At 40.0% G+C, this 21,524-nt stretch overlaps 1 protein-coding gene across 2 annotated transcripts in view; it reads right to left on the bottom strand.

Moving 5' to 3' along the window:
- The window catches only part of CUBN (cubilin), a 259,434-nt gene that overhangs the window by 72,974 nt on the left and 164,936 nt on the right, over positions 1-21,524 (bottom strand). For both annotated transcript variants that reach the window (XM_086334167.1, XM_086334168.1), the window contains 9 exons: positions 20,734-20,931; positions 14,661-14,807; positions 13,068-13,258; positions 12,730-12,913; positions 10,627-10,801; positions 8,830-9,008; positions 7,469-7,678; positions 6,443-6,583; positions 5,230-5,411 (listed from right to left, as the gene is read on the bottom strand). In XM_086334167.1, coding sequence (XP_086190293.1) covers positions 5,230-5,411; positions 6,443-6,583; positions 7,469-7,678; positions 8,830-9,008; positions 10,627-10,801; positions 12,730-12,913; positions 13,068-13,258; positions 14,661-14,807; positions 20,734-20,931 — 1,607 coding nt within the window. The remainder of the gene's footprint in view (positions 1-5,229; positions 5,412-6,442; positions 6,584-7,468; positions 7,679-8,829; positions 9,009-10,626; positions 10,802-12,729; positions 12,914-13,067; positions 13,259-14,660; positions 14,808-20,733; positions 20,932-21,524) is intronic.

The raw sequence follows: 21,524 nt of genomic DNA, 5'->3' as shown, positions 1-21,524 counted from the left end.
ATATATTACCCCTGTTTTCCAGGTTAAGACACCAGAATTCAGAAAGATAATGCCACCTGCCGCAGTATAAAGAGCCAGTAATAATAAAACTGGGATTCAAATTATGCCTCTGATTCCAAACCACCAAACAATGCATAGGAAACAGGAGAGAGGTATTTCAATAATTCTAAAAACAGGAATGGGCAACACATTGTCAGAATCAAAAGGTATTATTTGCAACTACAAGGATAATATGTGCAAAACTATGATCAATGGCCTTTGTCTCTTCCCCAGCATCTGCCCTGAGTGTAAAATCATAGTGACTAAGAATTGTGAGGCATCATTTATCATGCAAACCCCTGCTTTTAGGAGGAACAAGACGGCTGTTTCCACATTCCTCCTCTATTCCTCTTTGAGAAACTAAAACTCTTGGAAAACAGTGGGGTATGAAGTAAGTATGTGAAATTCAGGACATAAAATGTGCTAAAAACCGGAATTCAATGGGGTATTCGGCTCATTATTCTGCACACGGGATGGTGTGGCTTTCCCACTTCTCCATCCGGGCACAGCGTGAGACCCGCAGCTGGTCTGGAGGAATGGTATGCTTAGGTTACTGCATGAGGTATTGTTCTGGAAGTGGCTTGCTCAAAGCCACCCTTGAGTAACCTGTAGATCTCAGGAAGAGTCCCTACCTCCTTCCTTCCTTCCTTTCTTTCTTTCAGTCAAGTTCTCAAGCAAATAAAGGATAAATAGAAGACAAGCCACATCCTGTTGTTTGGAGCAGAATGAAGAGGAAACAACACAAGCATGCAACTCATAAAAAAATGTATTTCAAAGAAAGGAATGTGGACATTGTATTAAAGATTCAGAAATTTATTCTGAAAGTGATTCTCTGATGCTTAACCTCAGGGGTGAGGGGGTGGAGAAGACCTGTAATATGACATTTGTGGTTTCCCCTGTTTAACAATCAGAAACCCCCTTGGTCACCCCCTTCCCACCCCCCAGGACCCCCCCAGCCCCCCGGCCATGAAGCCCAGAAGTTGATGGCTCCAATCACACACAGAGAGCTTCCCATTGCCTTTTAGCACTTAATACTTAAATAGGAATGAAGAGTCAAGGGTCAGTAGACATTTAGGCAAACATCCAATGTAAAAGTCAGAGACCAATGTAATAGGAAAGAGGGACTTGAAGGAGACTGACTCCCAAAAGAGCAATAAAACGTTTCAAAATTATGATTAATATATTTGATATACATAATACAGTCTAAAGAACAAGGCTAGAATATAAATAATTACAGATATACATGTACTCAAAAACTTTGTCACCCATGCCTATGTCCTTAGAGAGCCACAAGAGCATGAGCCTTACCTCAAAGAGGAAATTAACCAAGAATGGGAAACGCTCATTATCATAAAGCCAGGTATCCTGTCCAGGAGATGCATGAAGAAACTTGCAAATAAGAAGATGAAAGGTAATGTGGGCATGGCAGTAGGAATCAGACTTGCAGCTGATGGGCAAAGGCCCAAGGAAGATATTTCTAAGGAAAATGAATGGAGCCGATAGAAGTGTTTTATCATATAAGGTGGGGATATACACCTGGAGTGTGGAACGTGTGGAAGAATTAGTGACTAAAAAGCCTTTGACTCTGTGGATCACAACAAACTGTGGAAAATTCTTAAAGAGATGGGAATACCAGACCATGACCTGCCTCCTGACAAATCTTTATGCAGGTCCAAAGCAACAGTTAGAACTGGACATGGAACAACAGACTGGTTCCAAATCTGGAAAGGAGTATGTCAAGGCTGTATATTGCCACCCTGCTTATTTAACATATCCAGAGTATATCATGCGAAATGCCGGGCTGGATGAAGCACAAGCTGGAACCAAGACTGCCGGGAGAAATATCAATAACCTCAGATACGCAGATGACACCACCCTTATGGCAGAAAGTGAAAAAGAACTAAAAAGCCTCTTGATGAAAGTGAAAGAGGAGACTGAAAAAGTTGGCTTAAAGCTCAACATTCAGAAAATGAAGATCACGGCATCTGGGCCCATCACTTTATGGGAAATAGATGGGGAAACAGTGGAAACAGTGGCAGACTTTATTTTCTGCAGGCTCCAAAATCACTGCAGATGGTGACTGCAGCCATGAAATTAAAAGACACTTGCTCCCTGGAAGAAAAGCTATGACCAACCTAGACAGCATATTAAAAAGCAGAGACGTTACTTTGCCAACAAAGGTCTGTCTAGTCAAAGCTCTGGTTTTTCCAGTAGTCATGTATGCATGTGAGGGTTGGACTATAAATAAAGCTAAGCACCGAAGAACTGATGTTTTTGAACTGTGGTGTTGGAGAAGACTCTTGAGAGTCCATTGGACTGCAAGGATATCAAATCAGTCCATCCTAAAGGAAATGAGTCCTGAATATTCATTGGAAGGACTGATGCTGAAGTTGAAATTCCAATACTTTGGCCACTTGATGTGAAGAACCAACTCATTGGAAAAAACCCTAATGCTGGGAAAGATTGAAGGTGGGAGGAGAAGGGGACAACAGAGGATGAGGTGGTTGGATGGCATCACCGACTTGATGGACATGAGTTTGAGTAGGCTCCAGGAGTTGGTGATGGACAGGGAGGCCTGGCATGCTGCAGTCCATGGGGTCACAAAGAGTCGGACACAACTGAGCAACTGAACTGAACTGAACATAGAAAACAACACACACACAAAACTATGAAAGTGTAAAACAGGACACAATTATTACTTGGAAAATCAAAAGCAAATGCTACCAGAGCACAATACTTCATTTAAGTGGGACTGATGTTTTCATAGTCATATTAATGTAAACCCTGAGTAACAATTTAAACAAAATCGGTGACAGGAGTATTTGGGGAGGTAGTTGGGGCGGTAATTGAGTTGCGAGTACCCCCATGTACATTTGTGGTGATCCTGGGGTGGTTTTTGAAGACAGTTAAATCCTCATCTTCCACAGTTGGATGTGGATAATGTCTAAGACAAAAAAAAAGAAGTAGGAGCATAGGAATATTATTTTGAAATAATGACATAAATATCAAAAGATGTAGCTGAAAGAGTAGAAAAGGGTGCCTTTGGCATTTATTATTCGGAGATGGGGAAATGACAAGCAGGACATGATTTAGAATTTGTGGTTGATGCTGTACATTTTCTTTTATTATTTGAGCTTTGAAACTATGATTCTTCTAATTATCTTTCCTGTAGGGCATGTGAATACTCTGCTGGTAAGATTTCTAATGATTATGTTTCAATATGATCTCAAAGGAAAAAAGACTTTTAGCATAAACCTCAAAATTTTAGTAATGGTTGTGTGGGATTCCAAGTATTTTTATGTTTTTTTAGTTTCTCAGCTCTACAAAAATTATTCGATAGCATTCACTGTATTTATATTGAGAAAAAATTGATGAAAATTAGTATAGAAATGAATTTCTGTCACCTAAGTACATAAGAAAATGCTTCAAAATATGGTATAGTGGGAGTGGTTAAATTTTTTTCTACTTCATTCTTGTTTCTGTATTATTCCTTCAACAAGAGGAAGAATGTTCCTTCAAAAATAAGCAAGCTTGGTCCAAAATTTCCTGGCTTTCAAATAAGAGAAAAGACGCTGGGCTCCATAATTCTCAATATTTGACAGAAGACAACATTTTGGTCCTTCAGATATTAGATCTAAGAATCAAAATCTGAAGTTTGAATATGATTATTTTAGGGCGATACAAACAGAGTAACATACAGCGATGTTTCATATTTTTGAAATTCACTATCCAGCAGGAGACAATGAAATGAAAACAAAGGTGGCTCATTTTTAAAAAGGAACGTGACAGTCCTTTAACTATTGATTGATTCAGCAATTGCTGTGTTTGTTATGAGTGAGTCACTGGGGATTCATCAGGGAACGAAGCTAAGTGCACATCCCTGTGAGCTGCGCTTACATTCTAGTCTGGGCAGCAGACAATATACAAACAAATAAATACGTGGACTGTGAGCTGTTGTGAAGTGCTGTGAAACCAGTAATGCAAGAAAAGGACCAGGCCAGAGTGGGGTGGGGTCTATTTAATGAAGGTACTTAGGGAAGGCTTCTCAGATCTAGTCATCTGAGCAGACCCCTGAATGGACCAAGGGCGTGAACGAGCAAGAAGGAGCATTCCAGGCAGAGGCAACAGTACATGGGAAGCGGTTACACGGACATGGTAGCCCAAATCAAGGAACAGAAAGGAGGCCAGGGTGGCTGGAGAGGAGGGGAATTTGAAATAAGAACATGGATAAGAGAAGGAAGGGGCAGCAGATAACGTACAGCCAGTTGGGCCATCGTGAAGACTACGGATTTCCCTCCAAGTGAGATAAAAGGTCATTAGATGATTTTCAAGAAAAGCAACATGGCCTGATTTAGGTTTAAACTCATCACACGGGCTGCTGTGTTGAGATGCAGAGAGACAAGGGTGAAAGTAGGGAGACCAAGTGGAAGTTATTGAAATAAATCTGAATGAGTAGTGACGGTGGTGGTTGTGGATGTAAGGAGAAGTAGTTAGTTTCTGGATTTCTTATAAAGATGCAGCAAACAAGACTTGCTTATGGATGCAGTATCAGGTGAGAGAGAAAGGACTTTAAAACAGACATCAAGGCTTTGGACCTGAGCAACCACAAGTCTAGAACAGTTATTTAGTGAGATAACAAAGACTGGAGAAAGGGAAAGTTGGGTGGAGAAATATACTAATATTCATCTATAGTTAATATAGTATACATACATATATGTGTCATTTCACAGTTTACACTCAGGGACTTCATTTGCTTTCTTAATCTCAAAGCTGGGCTTGGCAACCTCAGGACATCTGCCAGCAAACAATAATTAGGCAGGACCATCCATCTGCTTAAAACTTTTGGTGGTGGCTTGTTCTGTCGCTCTAGTCCCAGTTAGTTATTTGCTACCCAAAGTCCTAACTTTTCTGTTTACACAGGTTTTCCATATGTAATGATCATTTGCTTTAAAATTTATCCTGCCCATGACCCTGACATAGGCTGAGATAACTGTCTCCTAAAACAGCTTTTACAAATATTTTGGCCAACATTTATTGTGACTTTGTTTTATCTAAAACACTTAGAACTTGTGTGAGATACAGTTGCACGCAGGGGAATATTCCTGACCTAGTTTTCTGACTGTGATTTACGGGGTCAATAAGCTCCTTCAACAATGGACTATAACATCCCTGGCTGCAGGGGACACTTACTGTCACATGCTCACTGCTGCACAATGGATGGGGTTCCAGCCTCAGGCTGTCAAAGGTGAGGGTGACCCTCCTCCCTTCCTGCACGGTGATTCTCCACTCACACATCCAGCCATGAGGGTTAGGGCTCCGGTAGTTGGGAGAAGTGAATGTTCCAGAGGGGCCCTGGAGATCCCCACCACACGCTGAAGGGAAAACAAAACAAAAACAAGAGAACTTCCAATCTGATCCCATAAAGAATGTTCTCAAAAATAAAGCATTTTTTTAAATTGCCCCACTGGACAAAATTATTGCTCTTATTTATTACTGTAAGTATGCGAGGGCTGTTTCTGATATTTAATACTTAATCTCTGCTTCCATGGATCATAGGGCTTCCCTGGTGGCTCAGCTGGTAAAGAACCCGCCTGCAATGCGGGAGACCTGGGTTTGATCCCTGGGTCGGGAAGATCCCCTGGAGAAGGGAATGGCAACCTACTCCAGTATTCTTGCCTGGAGAATTCCATGGACAGAGGAGCCTGGTGGGCTACAGTCCATGGGGTCACAGAGAGTTGGACATGACTGAGCGACTAACACTTTCATTTTCTTTCATAGATTATATTGATAGTTCACTGGCAGCTGTTTGTCATCATGACTGAAGAACTATGAGAGACCAGTAAGCGTAGTAACCATCAGAGTCTGAAAGCAGAAGGCTAAATGATCATCCAGTTTTTTCATGACAAGGTTTTTATTTCACCTGAGCTTGTCAGGGAGTTTGGAACACAAATTCTAAATGACTGGAGCAATAAAGGACTGGCCTTCTTCAGATGAGATGTGGTGAAGGCCCTTGCCTCCTCACACCCTCTCAGCATTAGATCCTTTGTAGCACTGATTGCATTTGTGACTTTTCATTTATTGGTGTGACTATCTGATTACTGTCTACCTCCCGCTAGGCTACTGAGGTTCAAGGAGCCATGGGCCATGGTGTCTTGTCCAGCTTATTTAACACCAGTGCCTAAGTAGAGTGTTTATTCAGTATAGCAGCTCAGAAACATATTAATATGTATTATAGTAATACATATTATTGGATTGGCAAAAAAAAAAATTCATTCATTTTTTCCCATAATGGCTTACAGAAAAACACAAATGAACTTTTTGGCCAACCTATTATTTATATATATGTAACATGATATATGTGCATGTGTGTGTGTGTATTTTTTTAATGAATCAACAGACTTACCTTCCAAGCTGGAGTCAAACCGTAGTCTGAATCCTGAGGCAGAGACAGAGCCGTCCGTGACAAACCTGACCAAAGCAACATTGCTGGAAGTGTCTATGCTGCTGGGAATGCTGCTTCCACAGTATCTGCCCAATAAGGTACCTGTGAGAGTGAAATAAGTATGAAGCATGTATAAGTCCGGGCGTTGATTTCACTTAACCTCTACTTGAGATACTTGGCATTCCCAAAGAAAATAATAATAGATTAGACCCTGCCCAGGAAGAAATGGTGACCTCTGGCAAGAGAAGTAGGTCAAACAAGAATACAAATTGATACATTCAAATATATGAAGATGAGCGACAAAAACAGCAACCAGGTAGAACCAAGAGCATCAGCACAGCGAGGAAGCTTGGCTCAGTTGGTTGTGAAATGGTCCAAGGAGACAGAGTGGGAAGCATCCATCTCATATTATTTCCACGGTGTATCACCCTTTTTTAAAATTTAAAAAAAAAATGGTTTTGGCTGTGCTGGGTCTTCATTATGGCACAGGCTTCTCTAGTTCCACTCCTAATGTGCGGGCTTAGAAGCTGTGCCATACAGGTTTAGTTGCTCCGTGGCATGTGGGATCTTAAATTCCTGACCAGGGATCAAACTCACGTCCTCTGCATTGCAAGGCAAATTCTTAAACACTGGACCACCAGAGAAGTCCCAGTATATTCTCCTTTCCTCTCCTTCCCTTACAGGATGCCCCTCAAATATCTAGCTGGAGCCCCAGAAAGTCCCCTGGAAGAGGGTGCCTTCCCACACAGTGCTCTCTCAGTGTGGTCCCAGGATAAGCTCTACAATGACCCCTGGGCTTTGGATACCACTGTTTCTTGGGTAAGAAATAAGCAAGAGAAATGCTGAACAGTCCATAGCTAACTGATCTGCACTTCTTTGTAAGAAACAAACTCTTTCCTTTCTTGGAAATGAGGATATTTCAGAGGCTGAATGAGTAACAGGTGAAAACAGACACCTCCCAAAAGACAGCAGACATATTTCACTGACCAGATGTATGGTTTTCCCAGATTTCCACAAAGTCTCGTTCACAGCCAGACGAATTCTGAAGGTTAAAGTCTTCAAAGTGGATGGTGAGATAGTGTCCCAAGGGTCCCCGGAGACGCCACTCACAGAATAAGTCGTCTGTGTATGGCTGTGTTGGGTATCCGTTGCTCTCGATGACACCGCTTTGCCCTGTCACTGCTCCCCCACATGGGGCTGTAGAAAAAGAGCAATATGCTCTTACGGTTTCTTTGAAATTTAACCAGCACATTGAAAAGCTTTTCGGTGCCAAGTGAATGTAAACTGAAGTTTTAAAAATGGTGGAAATGTTTAGTTTGTGCTTCCCTTATTATACGAAATCTGCTATCCATGTACAGAGAAATGACACCACAAGTCCAATCTAATAATGGGAAAGGGAAGATGGAAAGACTGCTGAACAGCACATCCTGTGATGTCTCATGAATTCTCTCAGGTCACTGTAAGAGCTACTAACTGCAAGCAGGTTTCTTTCCAGAACTAACTGATAGATTGATAAGAGCTGCCTAGCAGCCTGGGTTGTGATTCTGTAGACTGAGTTCAAGCTCAACTAGAAATGATGCTGTGGTTGATTAGTTATGCCTGTGATTTCTAGTTTATCAGATAAACGTGCTACTGCAGTGATGGGTACCTCGGGGCCTTGAAAATTACTATCCTATTATTTCTTATCAGCTGGATGTGACAGACTGAATTATATACCATTTTCCTCAGGCTATAAAAGACATATGGTATAGGCTAAATATTGTTACAACTAGGCTTTTCGAGTTTTGAGTGTATCTAATATGTTCGGTTTGTGTTCAGACCCATTAGATACTAAATTCTATGTAACTGTGACCATCTTGTAGTGAATCTTCAGGATGCATGTTTATTATTTATTTTTTAAAGGAAAGAAATCAAAACACCGAGTGAATGACTTGGTGCTAGAGATTTAGGGGAAAAACATCTCGGATTATCCATTAATGCTGAGGAGGTCAAAGTCATAGTTCTAAAAACTAGCCATCTGATTGCTAAACAGTTTTACTATCTAAAGTAACATTACATATATTTTATGACAAGAGGAAGAAACTAGAATTTAACTGAATATATAAAAATTAAGAGAAAAATAAAAATATTCAAGTATACAAAAAAGTGTTTTAAGATGGAAATTAAAGTAAAAATTTAAATTGATAAATGACTTTGTGGTTTTAAACATTCACATTCCTTACTTATATCATTAAAATAACTGTTAAAATTAGGCAGATAGACTTCTTTAAAAATGGCATGATTTTTAAAAAAGTTTTAATGCAATCATTCTGTCACTACTTTCTTATTGAATAGAAAAATGTCATTACCTATAGAATACTTGGCTTTGAATCCCACATGAGTGGGGCTGTTGTCAGACCGGAACCTCAAATACATCACCTCTCCTGAGGACAACTGACTGATGGGCAGAGATGTCCCACAAAACTTGGAAAGTATCGGTGCATTTGAATCAGCTCCATCTCGCAACTCAAGGTAATTGGACGTACAGCTAAAGTGGAAAGAAGATTCTGTTTAATTTGTAAAGTCAATGGCTTTGACATATTTTGATAATAAAGACTTCACTTTCTCCAAGGGCATAATAAGATCATTATTTCTGTAGCACCAGATATACATCACAGCATAGACACTACAACAGAGTCTATATAAGTGGTGTGTCACTTCAGAACACTGTCTAATATTTTTCTGAGACATAGCACACTCCAGTTTGGAGCTCAAAAAGACAGGTTTTATATTTACCACACTGAAGAATATTTACTCACCTTCCACTTTCTGTCAGTCTTAGAAATGTAAAAGTCATTCTCCAATCAACCCCTTGTTGTATATTTATTTGTTTAGTCACTCAGTCATGTTCAACTCTGCAACTCCACGGACGGTACCCTGCCAGGCTTCTCTGTCCACAGGGTTTCCCAGGCAAAAATACTAGAGTGGGTTGCCACTTCCTTCTCCAGGGGATCTTGCCAACCCAGGGATCGAACCTGCGTCTCCTGCATTGGCAGGCAGATTCTTTACCACTGAGACATCAGGGAAGCTCCAAAATCAACCCCAAGGCATTTCAGAACCCAGGTATTTTGTTTCACATGATGTTATGACACATTTCATGAGACAAAGATGAACTCTGTTGACAGCTCTGTAAACGGAGCTTATGGAGAATCTCAGCCAGAATTCTGTGTCCATAAAAGAGGACAGGTGTTTAACCAATCTTTCTTGAGAAAGTCAACCAGCCAATTAATGCTCAGTGAGGGGACAGTGGCATTATATCAAGAGTCCAGAACTGGTAAACAAAAGCTCTCGTACCTAAGCTTTGCACCACACAATCATGCATACAAGTGTATACATGCTTTTGTTAAACTAAGAGAAAAATACAGATCTTTTTTCAATTTCTTTGTGCTTAACATAGTAAGACATAAACTCTTTGGTTTGTAATCTTTAATGATTCTTATTAAACAGAGATTGGGAAATTGGACTGTCCTTATTTCCAGTCCTGTTTCTAACCCTGATGACCCCTGGTGTCACAAATTTCCATTTGTTAAAGAGGCATTTTATCATTTATGACACCGAGTGTCAGGCTGGGCAAATAAATACTTGTCTACCAGAGACACTCTATTTTTCCTGTGGGAGGAAGAAGAGATGACATAAATCTCAGACAGCCGTCCTCCGAGTCTCATGGAGGATGTGCACAGGGTCAGGAGGAATGGTATCTGTTTACATCATCTGCTCAGCTGACGGGAGGGTGACTGGCAGGCAAGGTTTTCAGCTTGAGGTGTTAACATTTCCCTTCCCCACCCCTAGATTTCCTTAGCAGTAAATGCTGCTGAGAAAAGCAGGTGGACCAGAACCTACTGTATAGCACAGGGAACTATTTTCAATATCACGTAATAACCTATCATGAAAGAGAATGTAAAAAAAAAATATATATATATATATATAACTGAATCACTTTGCTATACATCTGAAACTAACACAATATTGTAAATGAACTACATTTCCTACATTTCCATAAAAACTTTTAGAAAAGACAAAAAAGCCGTAGAAACTGTTCTCAAAGGTGACAGCTAAAAATAAATACCAACTCCAGATAGCAGGAAAGTTAAACAGAGGTGACCTACTTGGGTGTTACTTCGATACTGAACTGGCCTTCAAACTGCAGTCGTATGAGTTTCCCGGGAGGAGCAGCTATAAGCCAAATGCAGTCAGCGTGCTGGGGATAATGGTCAGGGTGGTTCGGGGAGGTTACGTATCCAGTAGAATCAGCATTATGGATGTAAATATTGCCCCCACAGGCTGTCAGGAAATACAGGGAAATCAGTCTACGGTCTGGAGAAAGAGGACGCAGGCAATGGCCACCTTCATTTAAAAAAGTCTCTATCTGTATTTCTGATCTCAATTTCCTTTCACCTGAAATCATCCTCCTTTTCTTTTTAAGCAAATACATTTTGAATTTGCTATCAAGGGAGCTACCACGTGTGCTCTTTTTTAATTTGCTAAACCATATATTCTCAGCAGAAATTTCACTCCTTCTTAAAGCCAATAAATTATGCAGTGGTTTGGTGGTTTGGACAGTGTGAAACCCTTTGTAAATGTTCAATTAATAAATTAAAATATCAGTTAATCTAGTGACAAAGAAAGCATCAAGCACAGGGACACAGAAATCTCATCAACCATATAGAAGGATGTTATTGGAGGCTGATGGTGTAGAATGAGGCTAATTTGATGCCAAAAGTTGTTCACTGAATAGCATGTGTTAAAAGCTGAGAAACAAGACTGGCAAAGAAGTAGGTGTGGTGGAAAGACAGGGAAGTAGAGCTGACTATAGTTGGGGGAGATGCTTGAAACAGAAAGTTGAGATCAACAAGAGTGATCATATTGCAACCAGTTTTGAAATCTTAAAAGACTTTTAAGTCTAATATTAAGGCAGAAAGATGGGGAAGTGGTGATAACCAATGGTGATAACCATTCTTTCGTGAATAGAGGACCCACAAAGCAATGATAGAATTATAGTGTTTGCAAATAGACCCTTAGTGTATATGAATTCCCACTAAATATTGACTTTGAAAATATAATTCAAGACTGAGTCTACCTGGGTAAAGATGGAAAAGCAGAGTTCTGGGTCTACTTACTAAACACAAGGCACTAGGACTCTGTAAAGTCTCAGGACCTTGTGAAATCCTGACCATCATAACTCAGCAGCAAAGCTGAGCGTGGAGACAGCGAGGGACAAGAAACTCGCTGCCTGGAAGGTGGTGCTGCTGGTGTCACAAAGCTGTGCTGTTAAAAGCTTCCTCCAAGCACCAGCGTTATGTGTGCTGGGAAGAGAGGAAAGGATGTTCCTGGTGGTCATGGAACCTGCTGGAGGGATGAGATCATTTTCTATGTCAGCTGGTGGATATTTATTTCCTCTCCTCTCCCCATTTCCTTAGAGGAGGAAATTATGCTGATGTTTTAAATTCTCATACTTTCAAGAATGTGCCATAAAACATATGGCTTCATTTAGATGAATATATATTTTGAAATATATCCAGGAATCTGAGACTGAGGTCATAGGATTAAACTGAAATTAGAATTATCTCATTTTAAGGGACCAAAGACTCACTCTCTACTGACACTGCTCCCTCTTTTTTTTGAAGCTTGTTTACTTATTTATTCAATTAAATGTTATCTAAAGTAAATGTCACAAAAATCAAATCATTACAGCAGAATTAAATACAATTACAATCAAGTGTAATTAAGTCAGACCATTACTGTACTATATAATTAGATGGGTAATAATAGAATCAAAGGACTATACATTCATCTAAAAAGAAGCATACAAATGATTATAAAACAATGTAATTATCATACTTACAAGGTTTCTGTAACCAAATATAACTTATGACTAGACATTTTATAATGGAAAAGTATAGGGAATTTCAGGGATCACTAAGATCAGCTCAATTTATACTCATGTAAAAGTTCATTCATTTTCTTGTACAATCTAAGCCTCACCTTACTTATCTAGAGAATGGAAACAATGAAAAGATGTAGTCATGATGAGGTAGCAATTGTATCCAGCACAAAGTAAGTGCCTGATAATAGGTAGCTATTCTTAATAACATCATTATTCTTAGTTCAGAAAAAAAAGAAAAACTAGATATTTTTTCCTCAAATCTAAACAAGGAAGACCAAGCAATTGCAGGAAAAGTACAGACAAAATTCTCAGTGAAAACACTTACCCAAACTCTTTGCCTCGTATGTGATCTTAAATCCTTGCCCTTCATTACTATTATCAGAAATAAATTGAACAAACATTTGATTATCCGAAGTGAACAGAGTGGATGAAGGGTGACTGCCACAAAAACGACCATTTCCTCCATGGGGACCCAAGGGTGGAGAAGAAAGATCAGGTCCATTTTTGAGCTGGAAAGACAAATCAAAATTGCACAATTACCTTCATACTGATGAAGACAAGGTATACAGGTTTTATCAACTTACAGCCCAAAAGGAAAAATATCATCATTTGTTATGAAGTGTATAGAAAAAGTAATTAGAAAAAGCAGCAAAAAAGACCTACCACCAAGTAATCCCCCTGGTTGCAAGAGGAGTCTCTGTTCAGAATCTGGAAGGGCTGTTCAAAGTGGACAGCAATGGTCAGGCCACTCTGGACCTGGACATGCCAAGAGCAGTTGAGATTTGGTGTGTAGGTCTCGGGGTACCTGGGTGATGTGATAATTCCCCGGTCTGCATGCAAGTATCCACCACAACCTTGCCAAGAAGAAACAAAGATTGCATTTAGATAACATTCGCAACTGGATTTTGATGCTTTTTCTGTTTGTCTTGAGAATTCTCAAAGTGTAGGCAATAGAAATGTGGTTTGAAACTCACTTGGGACCAAAATGTTGGAAACAATGAGCACAAGTATGGTTGGAGCACATGCTCCTGGGTCCTCATTGTGCTTTTGTTAGTAAGATAGGGATGTAGAAGTCAGCAGTAGAGACAATCCCCTTAACTTTCATGAAGCCTCCTTTACAGACAAGTCAGACACACAGCAAACACAAATGTAATATGTGAGGTGGTGATAAGTTTACAAAGATGAATTGGGAGTGGGAAAATGGAATTTTATTGTCTGGAGTAGTTAGAGAAGGCCACGTAACTGTGGTTATATCTGAGCAGAGATCTGACAGAAACGGGAGCTCAACATCCTAAGTGAAGTCAGGCATTTACCAGCTATCAGGGACCGACTGGAACATCAGTGAGTGAGTGCAGAGGGCTCACACCACTAGCTAAAATGCAGCAGTGGAAATTTACCTTAGGTCCATCTAATTCCAAAGCCCATTGTCCTAAACCATTCCACAGCCAGCCCCCCTTGACTGTAAGGGTGATCATTTATTTTCAATTGCTCCCTACTCTCTAATAACCATACATAATAGTGGGGGAAACGTTCATGTTTAATGTCTAGATTGATAATCTACTTTAAAATTATGTTTTTCAGTTACAAATATGGGAATCTTCAGATCCTGCACATTCTGTAGGCTACTTCTTTAACTTTAATCCAGTTTGGGCTGAAAATGATGGCTGGACTTCACATTTTGTCAAGCATTCAAATTCTTGATCACACTCCACATGACAGCCTCCCATATCCTGTGCATCTTCTTGGACTCACCAAATTCATACTTCAAGAGCAGCAAACTCTTCCTGCCAACCTTTAAATGAATCATTTCAACCAAGGGATTTACAACGATTTCTCCTATATTACTTGACTGGTTATTTCTTAGACTGAGGATAGCTCTGACTTATTGCTCCTCTGCTGTGTTATGGATATGCACTGTCTTCTGGTTCCAGCCATCACCTGGGCTGAAATATTGCTTGAGACATCTTCCTCTTAGACTTACTATGGAGAGAAGTTGTCCCACCCAGAAAACTGAAGGCAGAGGATCCTTCTGTACAATGTGACCGGTTTTTTTTTTTGTTGTTTGTTTTTTTGATCAGGACTTAGTACGTGACATCAGGATAACCCCTCCTCCCCAGAGGCTAGGCAGAGACTTGTGCACTCTGACTTACAATCTGTGTCTTGGCATTGAAAAACGAGCAGAGTATGTTAGAGAGACAGCAAGAGATAGGTGAGGTGAGATGAAATGAATTAGAACAAATTAAGAGAATATATTACTCTTGTGAAAGGACGCATTAAAGCCTGCCCCAGTTACACTGAAGTCCGAGGTGAAGTGGATCACCATGTACTCTCCAGTTGACCGGATGGGTCCGGGGACCTCCCTGCCGCAGAGAACGGCTAGCTCCTGGGCCATGCTGTTGTCTCCTATGACCAAGGAAAGGAAATGTCAGTGTGACAACATGCTGTCTTATGAGTCACCTCCACAACTTATTTACAAAACAGAAAGAGAGAAACAGATGTGGAAAACAAATTTGTGGTTACCATAGGGGAGTGGAGAGGAATAAATTGGGGGATTGGGATTAACATATATACACTACTATATATAAAACAGATAATCGATAAATATCTACTATTAATACATAGCAAAGGGAATTCTACTCAATACTCTATAATTACCTATATGGGGAAAGAATCTTAAAAAGAGTGAATATACGTATACGGATAACTGATTCACTTTACTGTACACCTGAAACTAATACAACATTGAAAATCAACTGTACTCCAATGAAAAACATTTTTAAAGAATCGGCTCCACCACCAGTGCAACCCAGCAGAAGCACCTTGTACATTATTCTCAAAACACCCCCATTCCTAGGAGACAACGAGATTATCAGATACAGGTACACTCCAGGGGTTACATCATCGTGGTTTGCAGTGGGGCTGCCTGCCTTTTTCTTTACACTTTAATAATGACTTCTTTGCCAGTTCCACTGCCTTTCCAAACACTGGTTGACAGTTCTTCCTGGAACTAAAACTCAAAACAAGATGTGGGGTTGGGAAGTAATTGAGGACCAGTGCTGATGTGTGCATCAGACACTAAACTAAGCTATTCTGACTGCTGAAGGTCAAGTACCCAAAAAACAAAACATTTGATTCTTCATCTCCAGATCCAGTGCTAGTGTTATAAGGTCATTTGCCCAGAAGTGTGCCTTCACCTTCAGAGGGTTTCTCTTTTTCCTTTTCATTTCTTGGTTGCTCATTGTTTGTTCTGCCATTAAATGAACACACTTCTGTCCATGTGCAGAAGATGAAAAAAAGCTAGCATCAGCAAGTGTGCACTCCAGAAACACCACTGAGGACTGGGTCACCCCATGGCCCTTTTCCCTTTGGCTTCTCTCAATTTTAAATGTTGATCAAAACAGCTGTTTCAGTTAAAGCCTGAATGGAGCAAAGGGGATTATAACAGACTTGGATGCCTTGACTGGGAAAATACATTGCTTTTTTCCCCTAAGGCATAGAATTAATGATTTCAAACTTAAAAAATACATAAAAATAGAATGTAAGACATGAGGAAATCGACCCTTTCACTCAACTAGCAAAATGATTCTTTTTTGACATTGACTACAACCTAAAACTCACACATTACTAGCTAGTTTAGAAAACAAGTTCCCGAATGTAGTGGCACAGCTATAAATACATGGCGTTCTTTAGAGGAGTTCTGACTTCTGGTAACTATGCATTATTTTATCATTCAGAAGTTTATCTGTAATTCCTCTTGCATTTTTATCTTCATTATACTAGTTTGCTATATATTTCAGCCCAAATCTGTTGACTTAATTTCTGATTATCTGCATCAGAAAATTTTGAAGCTTTATTTCATAAGTGTATATTTTATCTTTCAGTGAGACTGAGCTGGGTCTATTGACTTTCATTTTTTTTCTAAGGAAAGAATTTAAAAAAAGAAGGAAAGATGATACTTCCTCTGGGCAATGTGCTTAGAGGAGACTTTTGATAGGAAAAAGGTAGAAAGTTATGGCTTACCATCTAAACACGTTTATATGATTGACCTGAGTCTTCACCTTCTGCCCTACAGCGGGAAAGCAAAGATGCTCTGCCATTTGATTTTTCCTCACTATAAATAGCAGGGGGTGGTCTATGGTTGAGTAGATACAGGAGACACAAAAATGCACATTAGACACCTGTGGACCAATAGCAAATATATTTGTTTGGTCCAAAAAAAGGCTATGAAGCATTTTTCATTAATTGCCAAAATTTAATAACTAGGAAATTCATAGAAAACTCTATGCTTCTTGCATCTTTTGGGAAATAAAACCCATAATGCTGAGCCTGCGCTACTAGTTCAGTTCAGTTCAGTCAGTCATGTCCGACTCTTTGTGACCCCATGAACTGCAGCACACCAGGCCTCCCTATCCATCACCAGCTGCCGGAGTCTACACAAACCCATGTCCACTGAGTCGGTGACGCCATCCAACCATCTCATCCTCTGTCGTCCCCTTCTCCTCCTGCCTTCAGTCTTTGCCGGCATCAAGGTCTTTTCAAAGAGTCTGTTCTTCGCATCAGGTGGCCAAAGTATTGGAGTTTCAGCTTCAGCATCAGTCCTTCCAATGAATATTCAGGACTCATTTCCTTTAGGATGGACTGATTTGATATCCTTTCAGTCCAATGGACTCTCAAGAGTCTTCTCCAACACCGCAATTCAAAAGCATCAATTCTTTGGCACTCAGCTTTCTTTATAGTCCAACTCTCACATCCATACATGATTACTGGAAAAACTATAGCTTTGATTAGATGGACATTTGGCAGCAAAGCAATGTCTCTGCTTTTTAATATGCTGTCTAGGTTGGTCATAACTTTTCTTCCAAGGAGTAATAGTCTTTTAATTTCATGGCTGCAGTCACCATCTGCAGTGATTTTGGAGCCACAAAAAATAAACTTTGTCACTGTTTCCCCATCTATTTGCCATGAAGTGATCGTACCAGATGCCATGATCTTAGTTATCTGAATGTTGAGTGTTAAGCCAACTTTTTCACTCTCCTCTTTCACTTTCATCAAGAGGCTCTTTAGTTCTTCTTCGCTTTCTGCCGTAAGTGTGGTGTCACCGCATACCTGAAGTTATTGATATTTCTCCCAGCAATCTTGATTCCAGCTTGTGCTTCATCCAGCCCAGCATTTCACATGATGTACTCTGCATACAAGTTAAATAAGCAGGGTGACAATATACAGTCTTGACATACTCCTTTCCAGATTTGGAACCAGTCTGTTGTTCCATGTCCGGTTCTAACTGTTGCTTCCTGACCTGCATACAGATTTCTCAGGAGGCAGGTCAGGTGGTCTGGTATTCCCATCTGTTTCAGAATTTTCCACAGTTTGTTGTGATCCACACAGTCAAAGGCTTTGGCATAGTCAATAAAGCAGAATTAGATGTTTTTCTGGAACTCTCTTGCTTTTTCGATGATCCAACGGATGTTGGCAATTTGATCTCTGGTTCCTCTGCCTTTTCTAAATCCAGCTTGAACTTCTGGAAGTTCACAGTTCATGTACTGTTGAAGCCTGGCTTGGAGAATTTTGAGCATTACTTTACTAGCATGTGAGATGAGTGCAATTGTGTGGTAGTTTGAACATTCTTTGGCATTGCCTTTCTTTGGGATTGGAATGAAAACTGACCTTTTCCAGTCCTGTGGCCACTGCTAAGTTTTCCAAATTTGCTGGTACATTGAGTGCAGCACTTTCACAGCATCAATTTTTAGGATTTGAAATAGCTCAACTAGAATTCCATCACCTCCCCTAGCTTTGTTTGTAGTGATGCTTCCTAAGGCCCACTTGACTTTGCATTCCAGGATGTCTGGCTCTAGGTTAGTGATCATAACATTGTGATTATCTGGGTCATGAAGATCTGTTTTTGTATAATTCCTCTGTGTATTCTTGCCACCTCTTCTTAATATCTTCAGCTCCTGTTAGGTCCATATCATTTCTGTCCTTTATTGTGCCCATCTTTGCATGAAATATTCCCTTGATATCTCTAATTTTCTTGAAGAGATCTCTAGTCTTTCCCATTCTATTGTTTTCCTCTATTTCTTTGCATTGATCACTGAGGAAGACTTTCTTATCTCTCCTTGCTATTCTTTGGAACTCTGAATTCAAATGGGTATACCTTTCTTTTTCTCCTGTGCCTTTTACTTCTCTTCTTTTCACAGCTATTTGTAAGGCCTCCCCAGACAGCCATTTTGCTTTTTTTCATTTCTTTTTCTTAGGGATGATCTTGATCCCTGTCTCCTGTACAATGTCATGAACCTCTATCCATAGTTGTTTAGGTACTCTGTCCATCAGATCTAATCCCTTGAACCTATTTCTCACTTCTATTGTATAATTGTAAGGGATTTGATTTAAGTCATACTTGAATGGTCTAGTGGTTTTCCCTACTTTCTTCAATTTCAGTCTGAATTTGGCAATAAGGAATTCATGATCTGAGCCACAGTCAGCTCCTGGTCTTGTTTTTCCTGACTGTATAGAGCTTCTTCATCTTTGGCTGCAAAGAATATAATCAATCTGATTTTGGTGTTGGCCATCTGGTGATGTCCATGTGTAGAGTCTTCTCTTGTGTTGTTGGAAGAGGGTGTTTGCTATGACCAGTGCGTTCTCTTGGCAGAACTCTATTAGCCTTTGCCCTGCTTCATTCTGTACTCCAAGGCCAAATCTGCCTGTTATCCCAGGTGTTTCTTGACTTTCTACTTTTGCATTCCAGTCCCCTATCATGAAAACGACATCTTTTTTGGGTGTTAGTTCTAGAAGGTCTTGTAGGTCTTCATAGAATTCTTCAACTTTAGCTTCTTCATCATTACTGGTCAGGGCATAGACTTGAATTACTGTGATAGTGAATGGTTTGCCTTGGAAATGAACAGAGATCATTCTGTGATTTTTGAGCTTGCATTCAAGTACTGCATTTTGTACTCTTTTGTTGCCTATGATGGCTACTCCATTTCTTCTAAGGGATTCTTGCCAACAGTAGTAGATATAATGGGGGCAAAATTCAAGAAGACGTCAAAGACCTCAGGAATCAAGATAAAAATATTTTAGTGCAATCTTTCAAAAATGGAAATGAAATGTAAGGTGAATAAAATATTCCAGTTTTAAATGAAGACAGGATCTGCCTCTGTACTTGCCCAATCCTGTCTTACTCTCCTCACCTGATCTTGACCTTAACTTCAGACAGATCTAGAACCCATCTGAGAGTTTCTAGTTTAGTTGATCTGGGGTGGGGCACTGAGTGTGCATCACTAACAAGTTCCCAAGTGATGTTGATGCTGCTGGTCTGGGGATCAAACAGTGAGAAACACTGACAAGAGGACACAGCCTCCGTCTTCTCTGTTCCATGCAGACCGCGAAGTTACAACTCTACATCTTTCACTATAGCATCAGTCACACCTCTCATTCCCTGTCTAGCATTACTACAAGGAAAAGACGACAACTGTTAGCCCTTAATACTACCCATTCTGGGGGCTTCCCTGGTAGCTCAGCTGGTAAAGAATCTGCCTACAATGCGGGAAACCTAGGTTCAGTCCCTGGGTTGGGAAGATCCTCTCTAGAAGGGAAAGGCTACCCACTCCAGTATCCTGTCCTGGAGAATTCCATGGACTGTATGGTCACAAAGAGTCAGACACAACTGAGTGAATTTCACTTTTCAACCCATTCTAGCCAGAGATTCAGTAGACATGGAAAACTGAATACATTGAAATTATAAGTACTTTTCATACTTAGATCTTAAAGCCATAGATACAACACATTAAGATTGATTTCCATAGCCTTTAAATGAGAAAGCAGCACAACCTGGAAACTCAGATTATAATTTCCTTCTTAAACAAGATATAATGTTTCCTAATGCTCTCCCTGACATAGTGTGTAGTGTGTGAATTATCTTGCTATGGCAATTTAATATTTTCCTTATGTTCTGTAGTCGTTATTGCTGTTGTCCAGTTGCTAAGTTGTGCCTGACTCTTTGTGACCCTATGGACTATAGCCCACCAGGCTCCTCTGTCCATGGGATTCTTCAGGCAAGAATACTCAAGTGGGTTGCCACTTACTTCTCCAGGGCATCTTCCTGGACCAGAGATGGAACCTGCATCTCCTGCACTGGCAGGCTGATTCTTTACCACTGAGCCACCAGGGAAGCCTGTGTTCTGCATAAATGTAACCAATTCTAGTATCTCATGATTCCATACAAACTGGATGAAGGCAGTAAACAAGTATGATTATAACTGAATGTAACCAAATATGTGTCAGGGTTGAAACTAGGTAGTTTTTTGCTTTATTTTGCTTTTTAAATGTTTCTCACCATCTCTTATCACAAGTTTATCATAGCTGCATGTGCTATGAGATTCAATGTCCAGGGAAAGGATGTTGAGTTCCACAGTAGAATCTGGAGCCTGGATGAGCCACATACAGTTGGCGCCATTACTGTAGCTTTCAGGCCAGCCTGGGGAGTACAGGAAGACTGGAGTATCTCCTGTTTGCAGGAACCCACCACAAGCACCTGCAGAATGAAAAGCAACAGCTTTGAAATAGTGCTGGTAGAAAAGAAGGTAGCATTTTAAGTGTAAAGCCACAATCCTATACTGAAACAACCAAATTCAAACAATTTTCTCAAAGAAATTTATAAATATTTTTCCACTAATTCAGACAGCTGTGATTTCCATATTTTTTATGAAAAACACATTGCATTCTACTGTTTTCACCATCATTTTGCCACTTCACCCAGTTATGGAGCGTCTATTATTTGTCAAGCATGAAGACTACTGTTGTAGTCGTTCAGCTGCTTAACAGTCTCCCAAAACACAGCATACTGAGAGAGTCTAACATATCTTTAAAGTAGGAAAATAAAATAAAAGCTTACAATTTAGGCCACCTTTACCTTGAAACATGACAGTTTATCACCTGCTAAGTACCAAGCAAAGCATTTCTGAAGGCACACTTATAATAACAGAGGAAAAATAAAGGATATTTAATACAGAGGAAAATATTTCTATCAGTTGATCTTTATCTATTGTGTGTGTGTGCATGGTATTTGCAAACCAAACTTTCAGAGATCTCTAAAGTGGTTTCTAGCAACTGTAAGTGTAATGTCTT

This window comes from Bos grunniens, chromosome 13 (assembly GCF_055505025.1).
Source record: "Bos grunniens cultivar Pamir isolate PY7600 chromosome 13, Bosgru_T2T1.0, whole genome shotgun sequence".
In the NCBI taxonomy this organism is placed as follows: Eukaryota; Metazoa; Chordata; class Mammalia; order Artiodactyla; family Bovidae; genus Bos; species Bos grunniens.
Note: the sequence above shows the minus strand (reverse complement) of the source record. Positions and strands in the feature narration are given on the sequence as shown.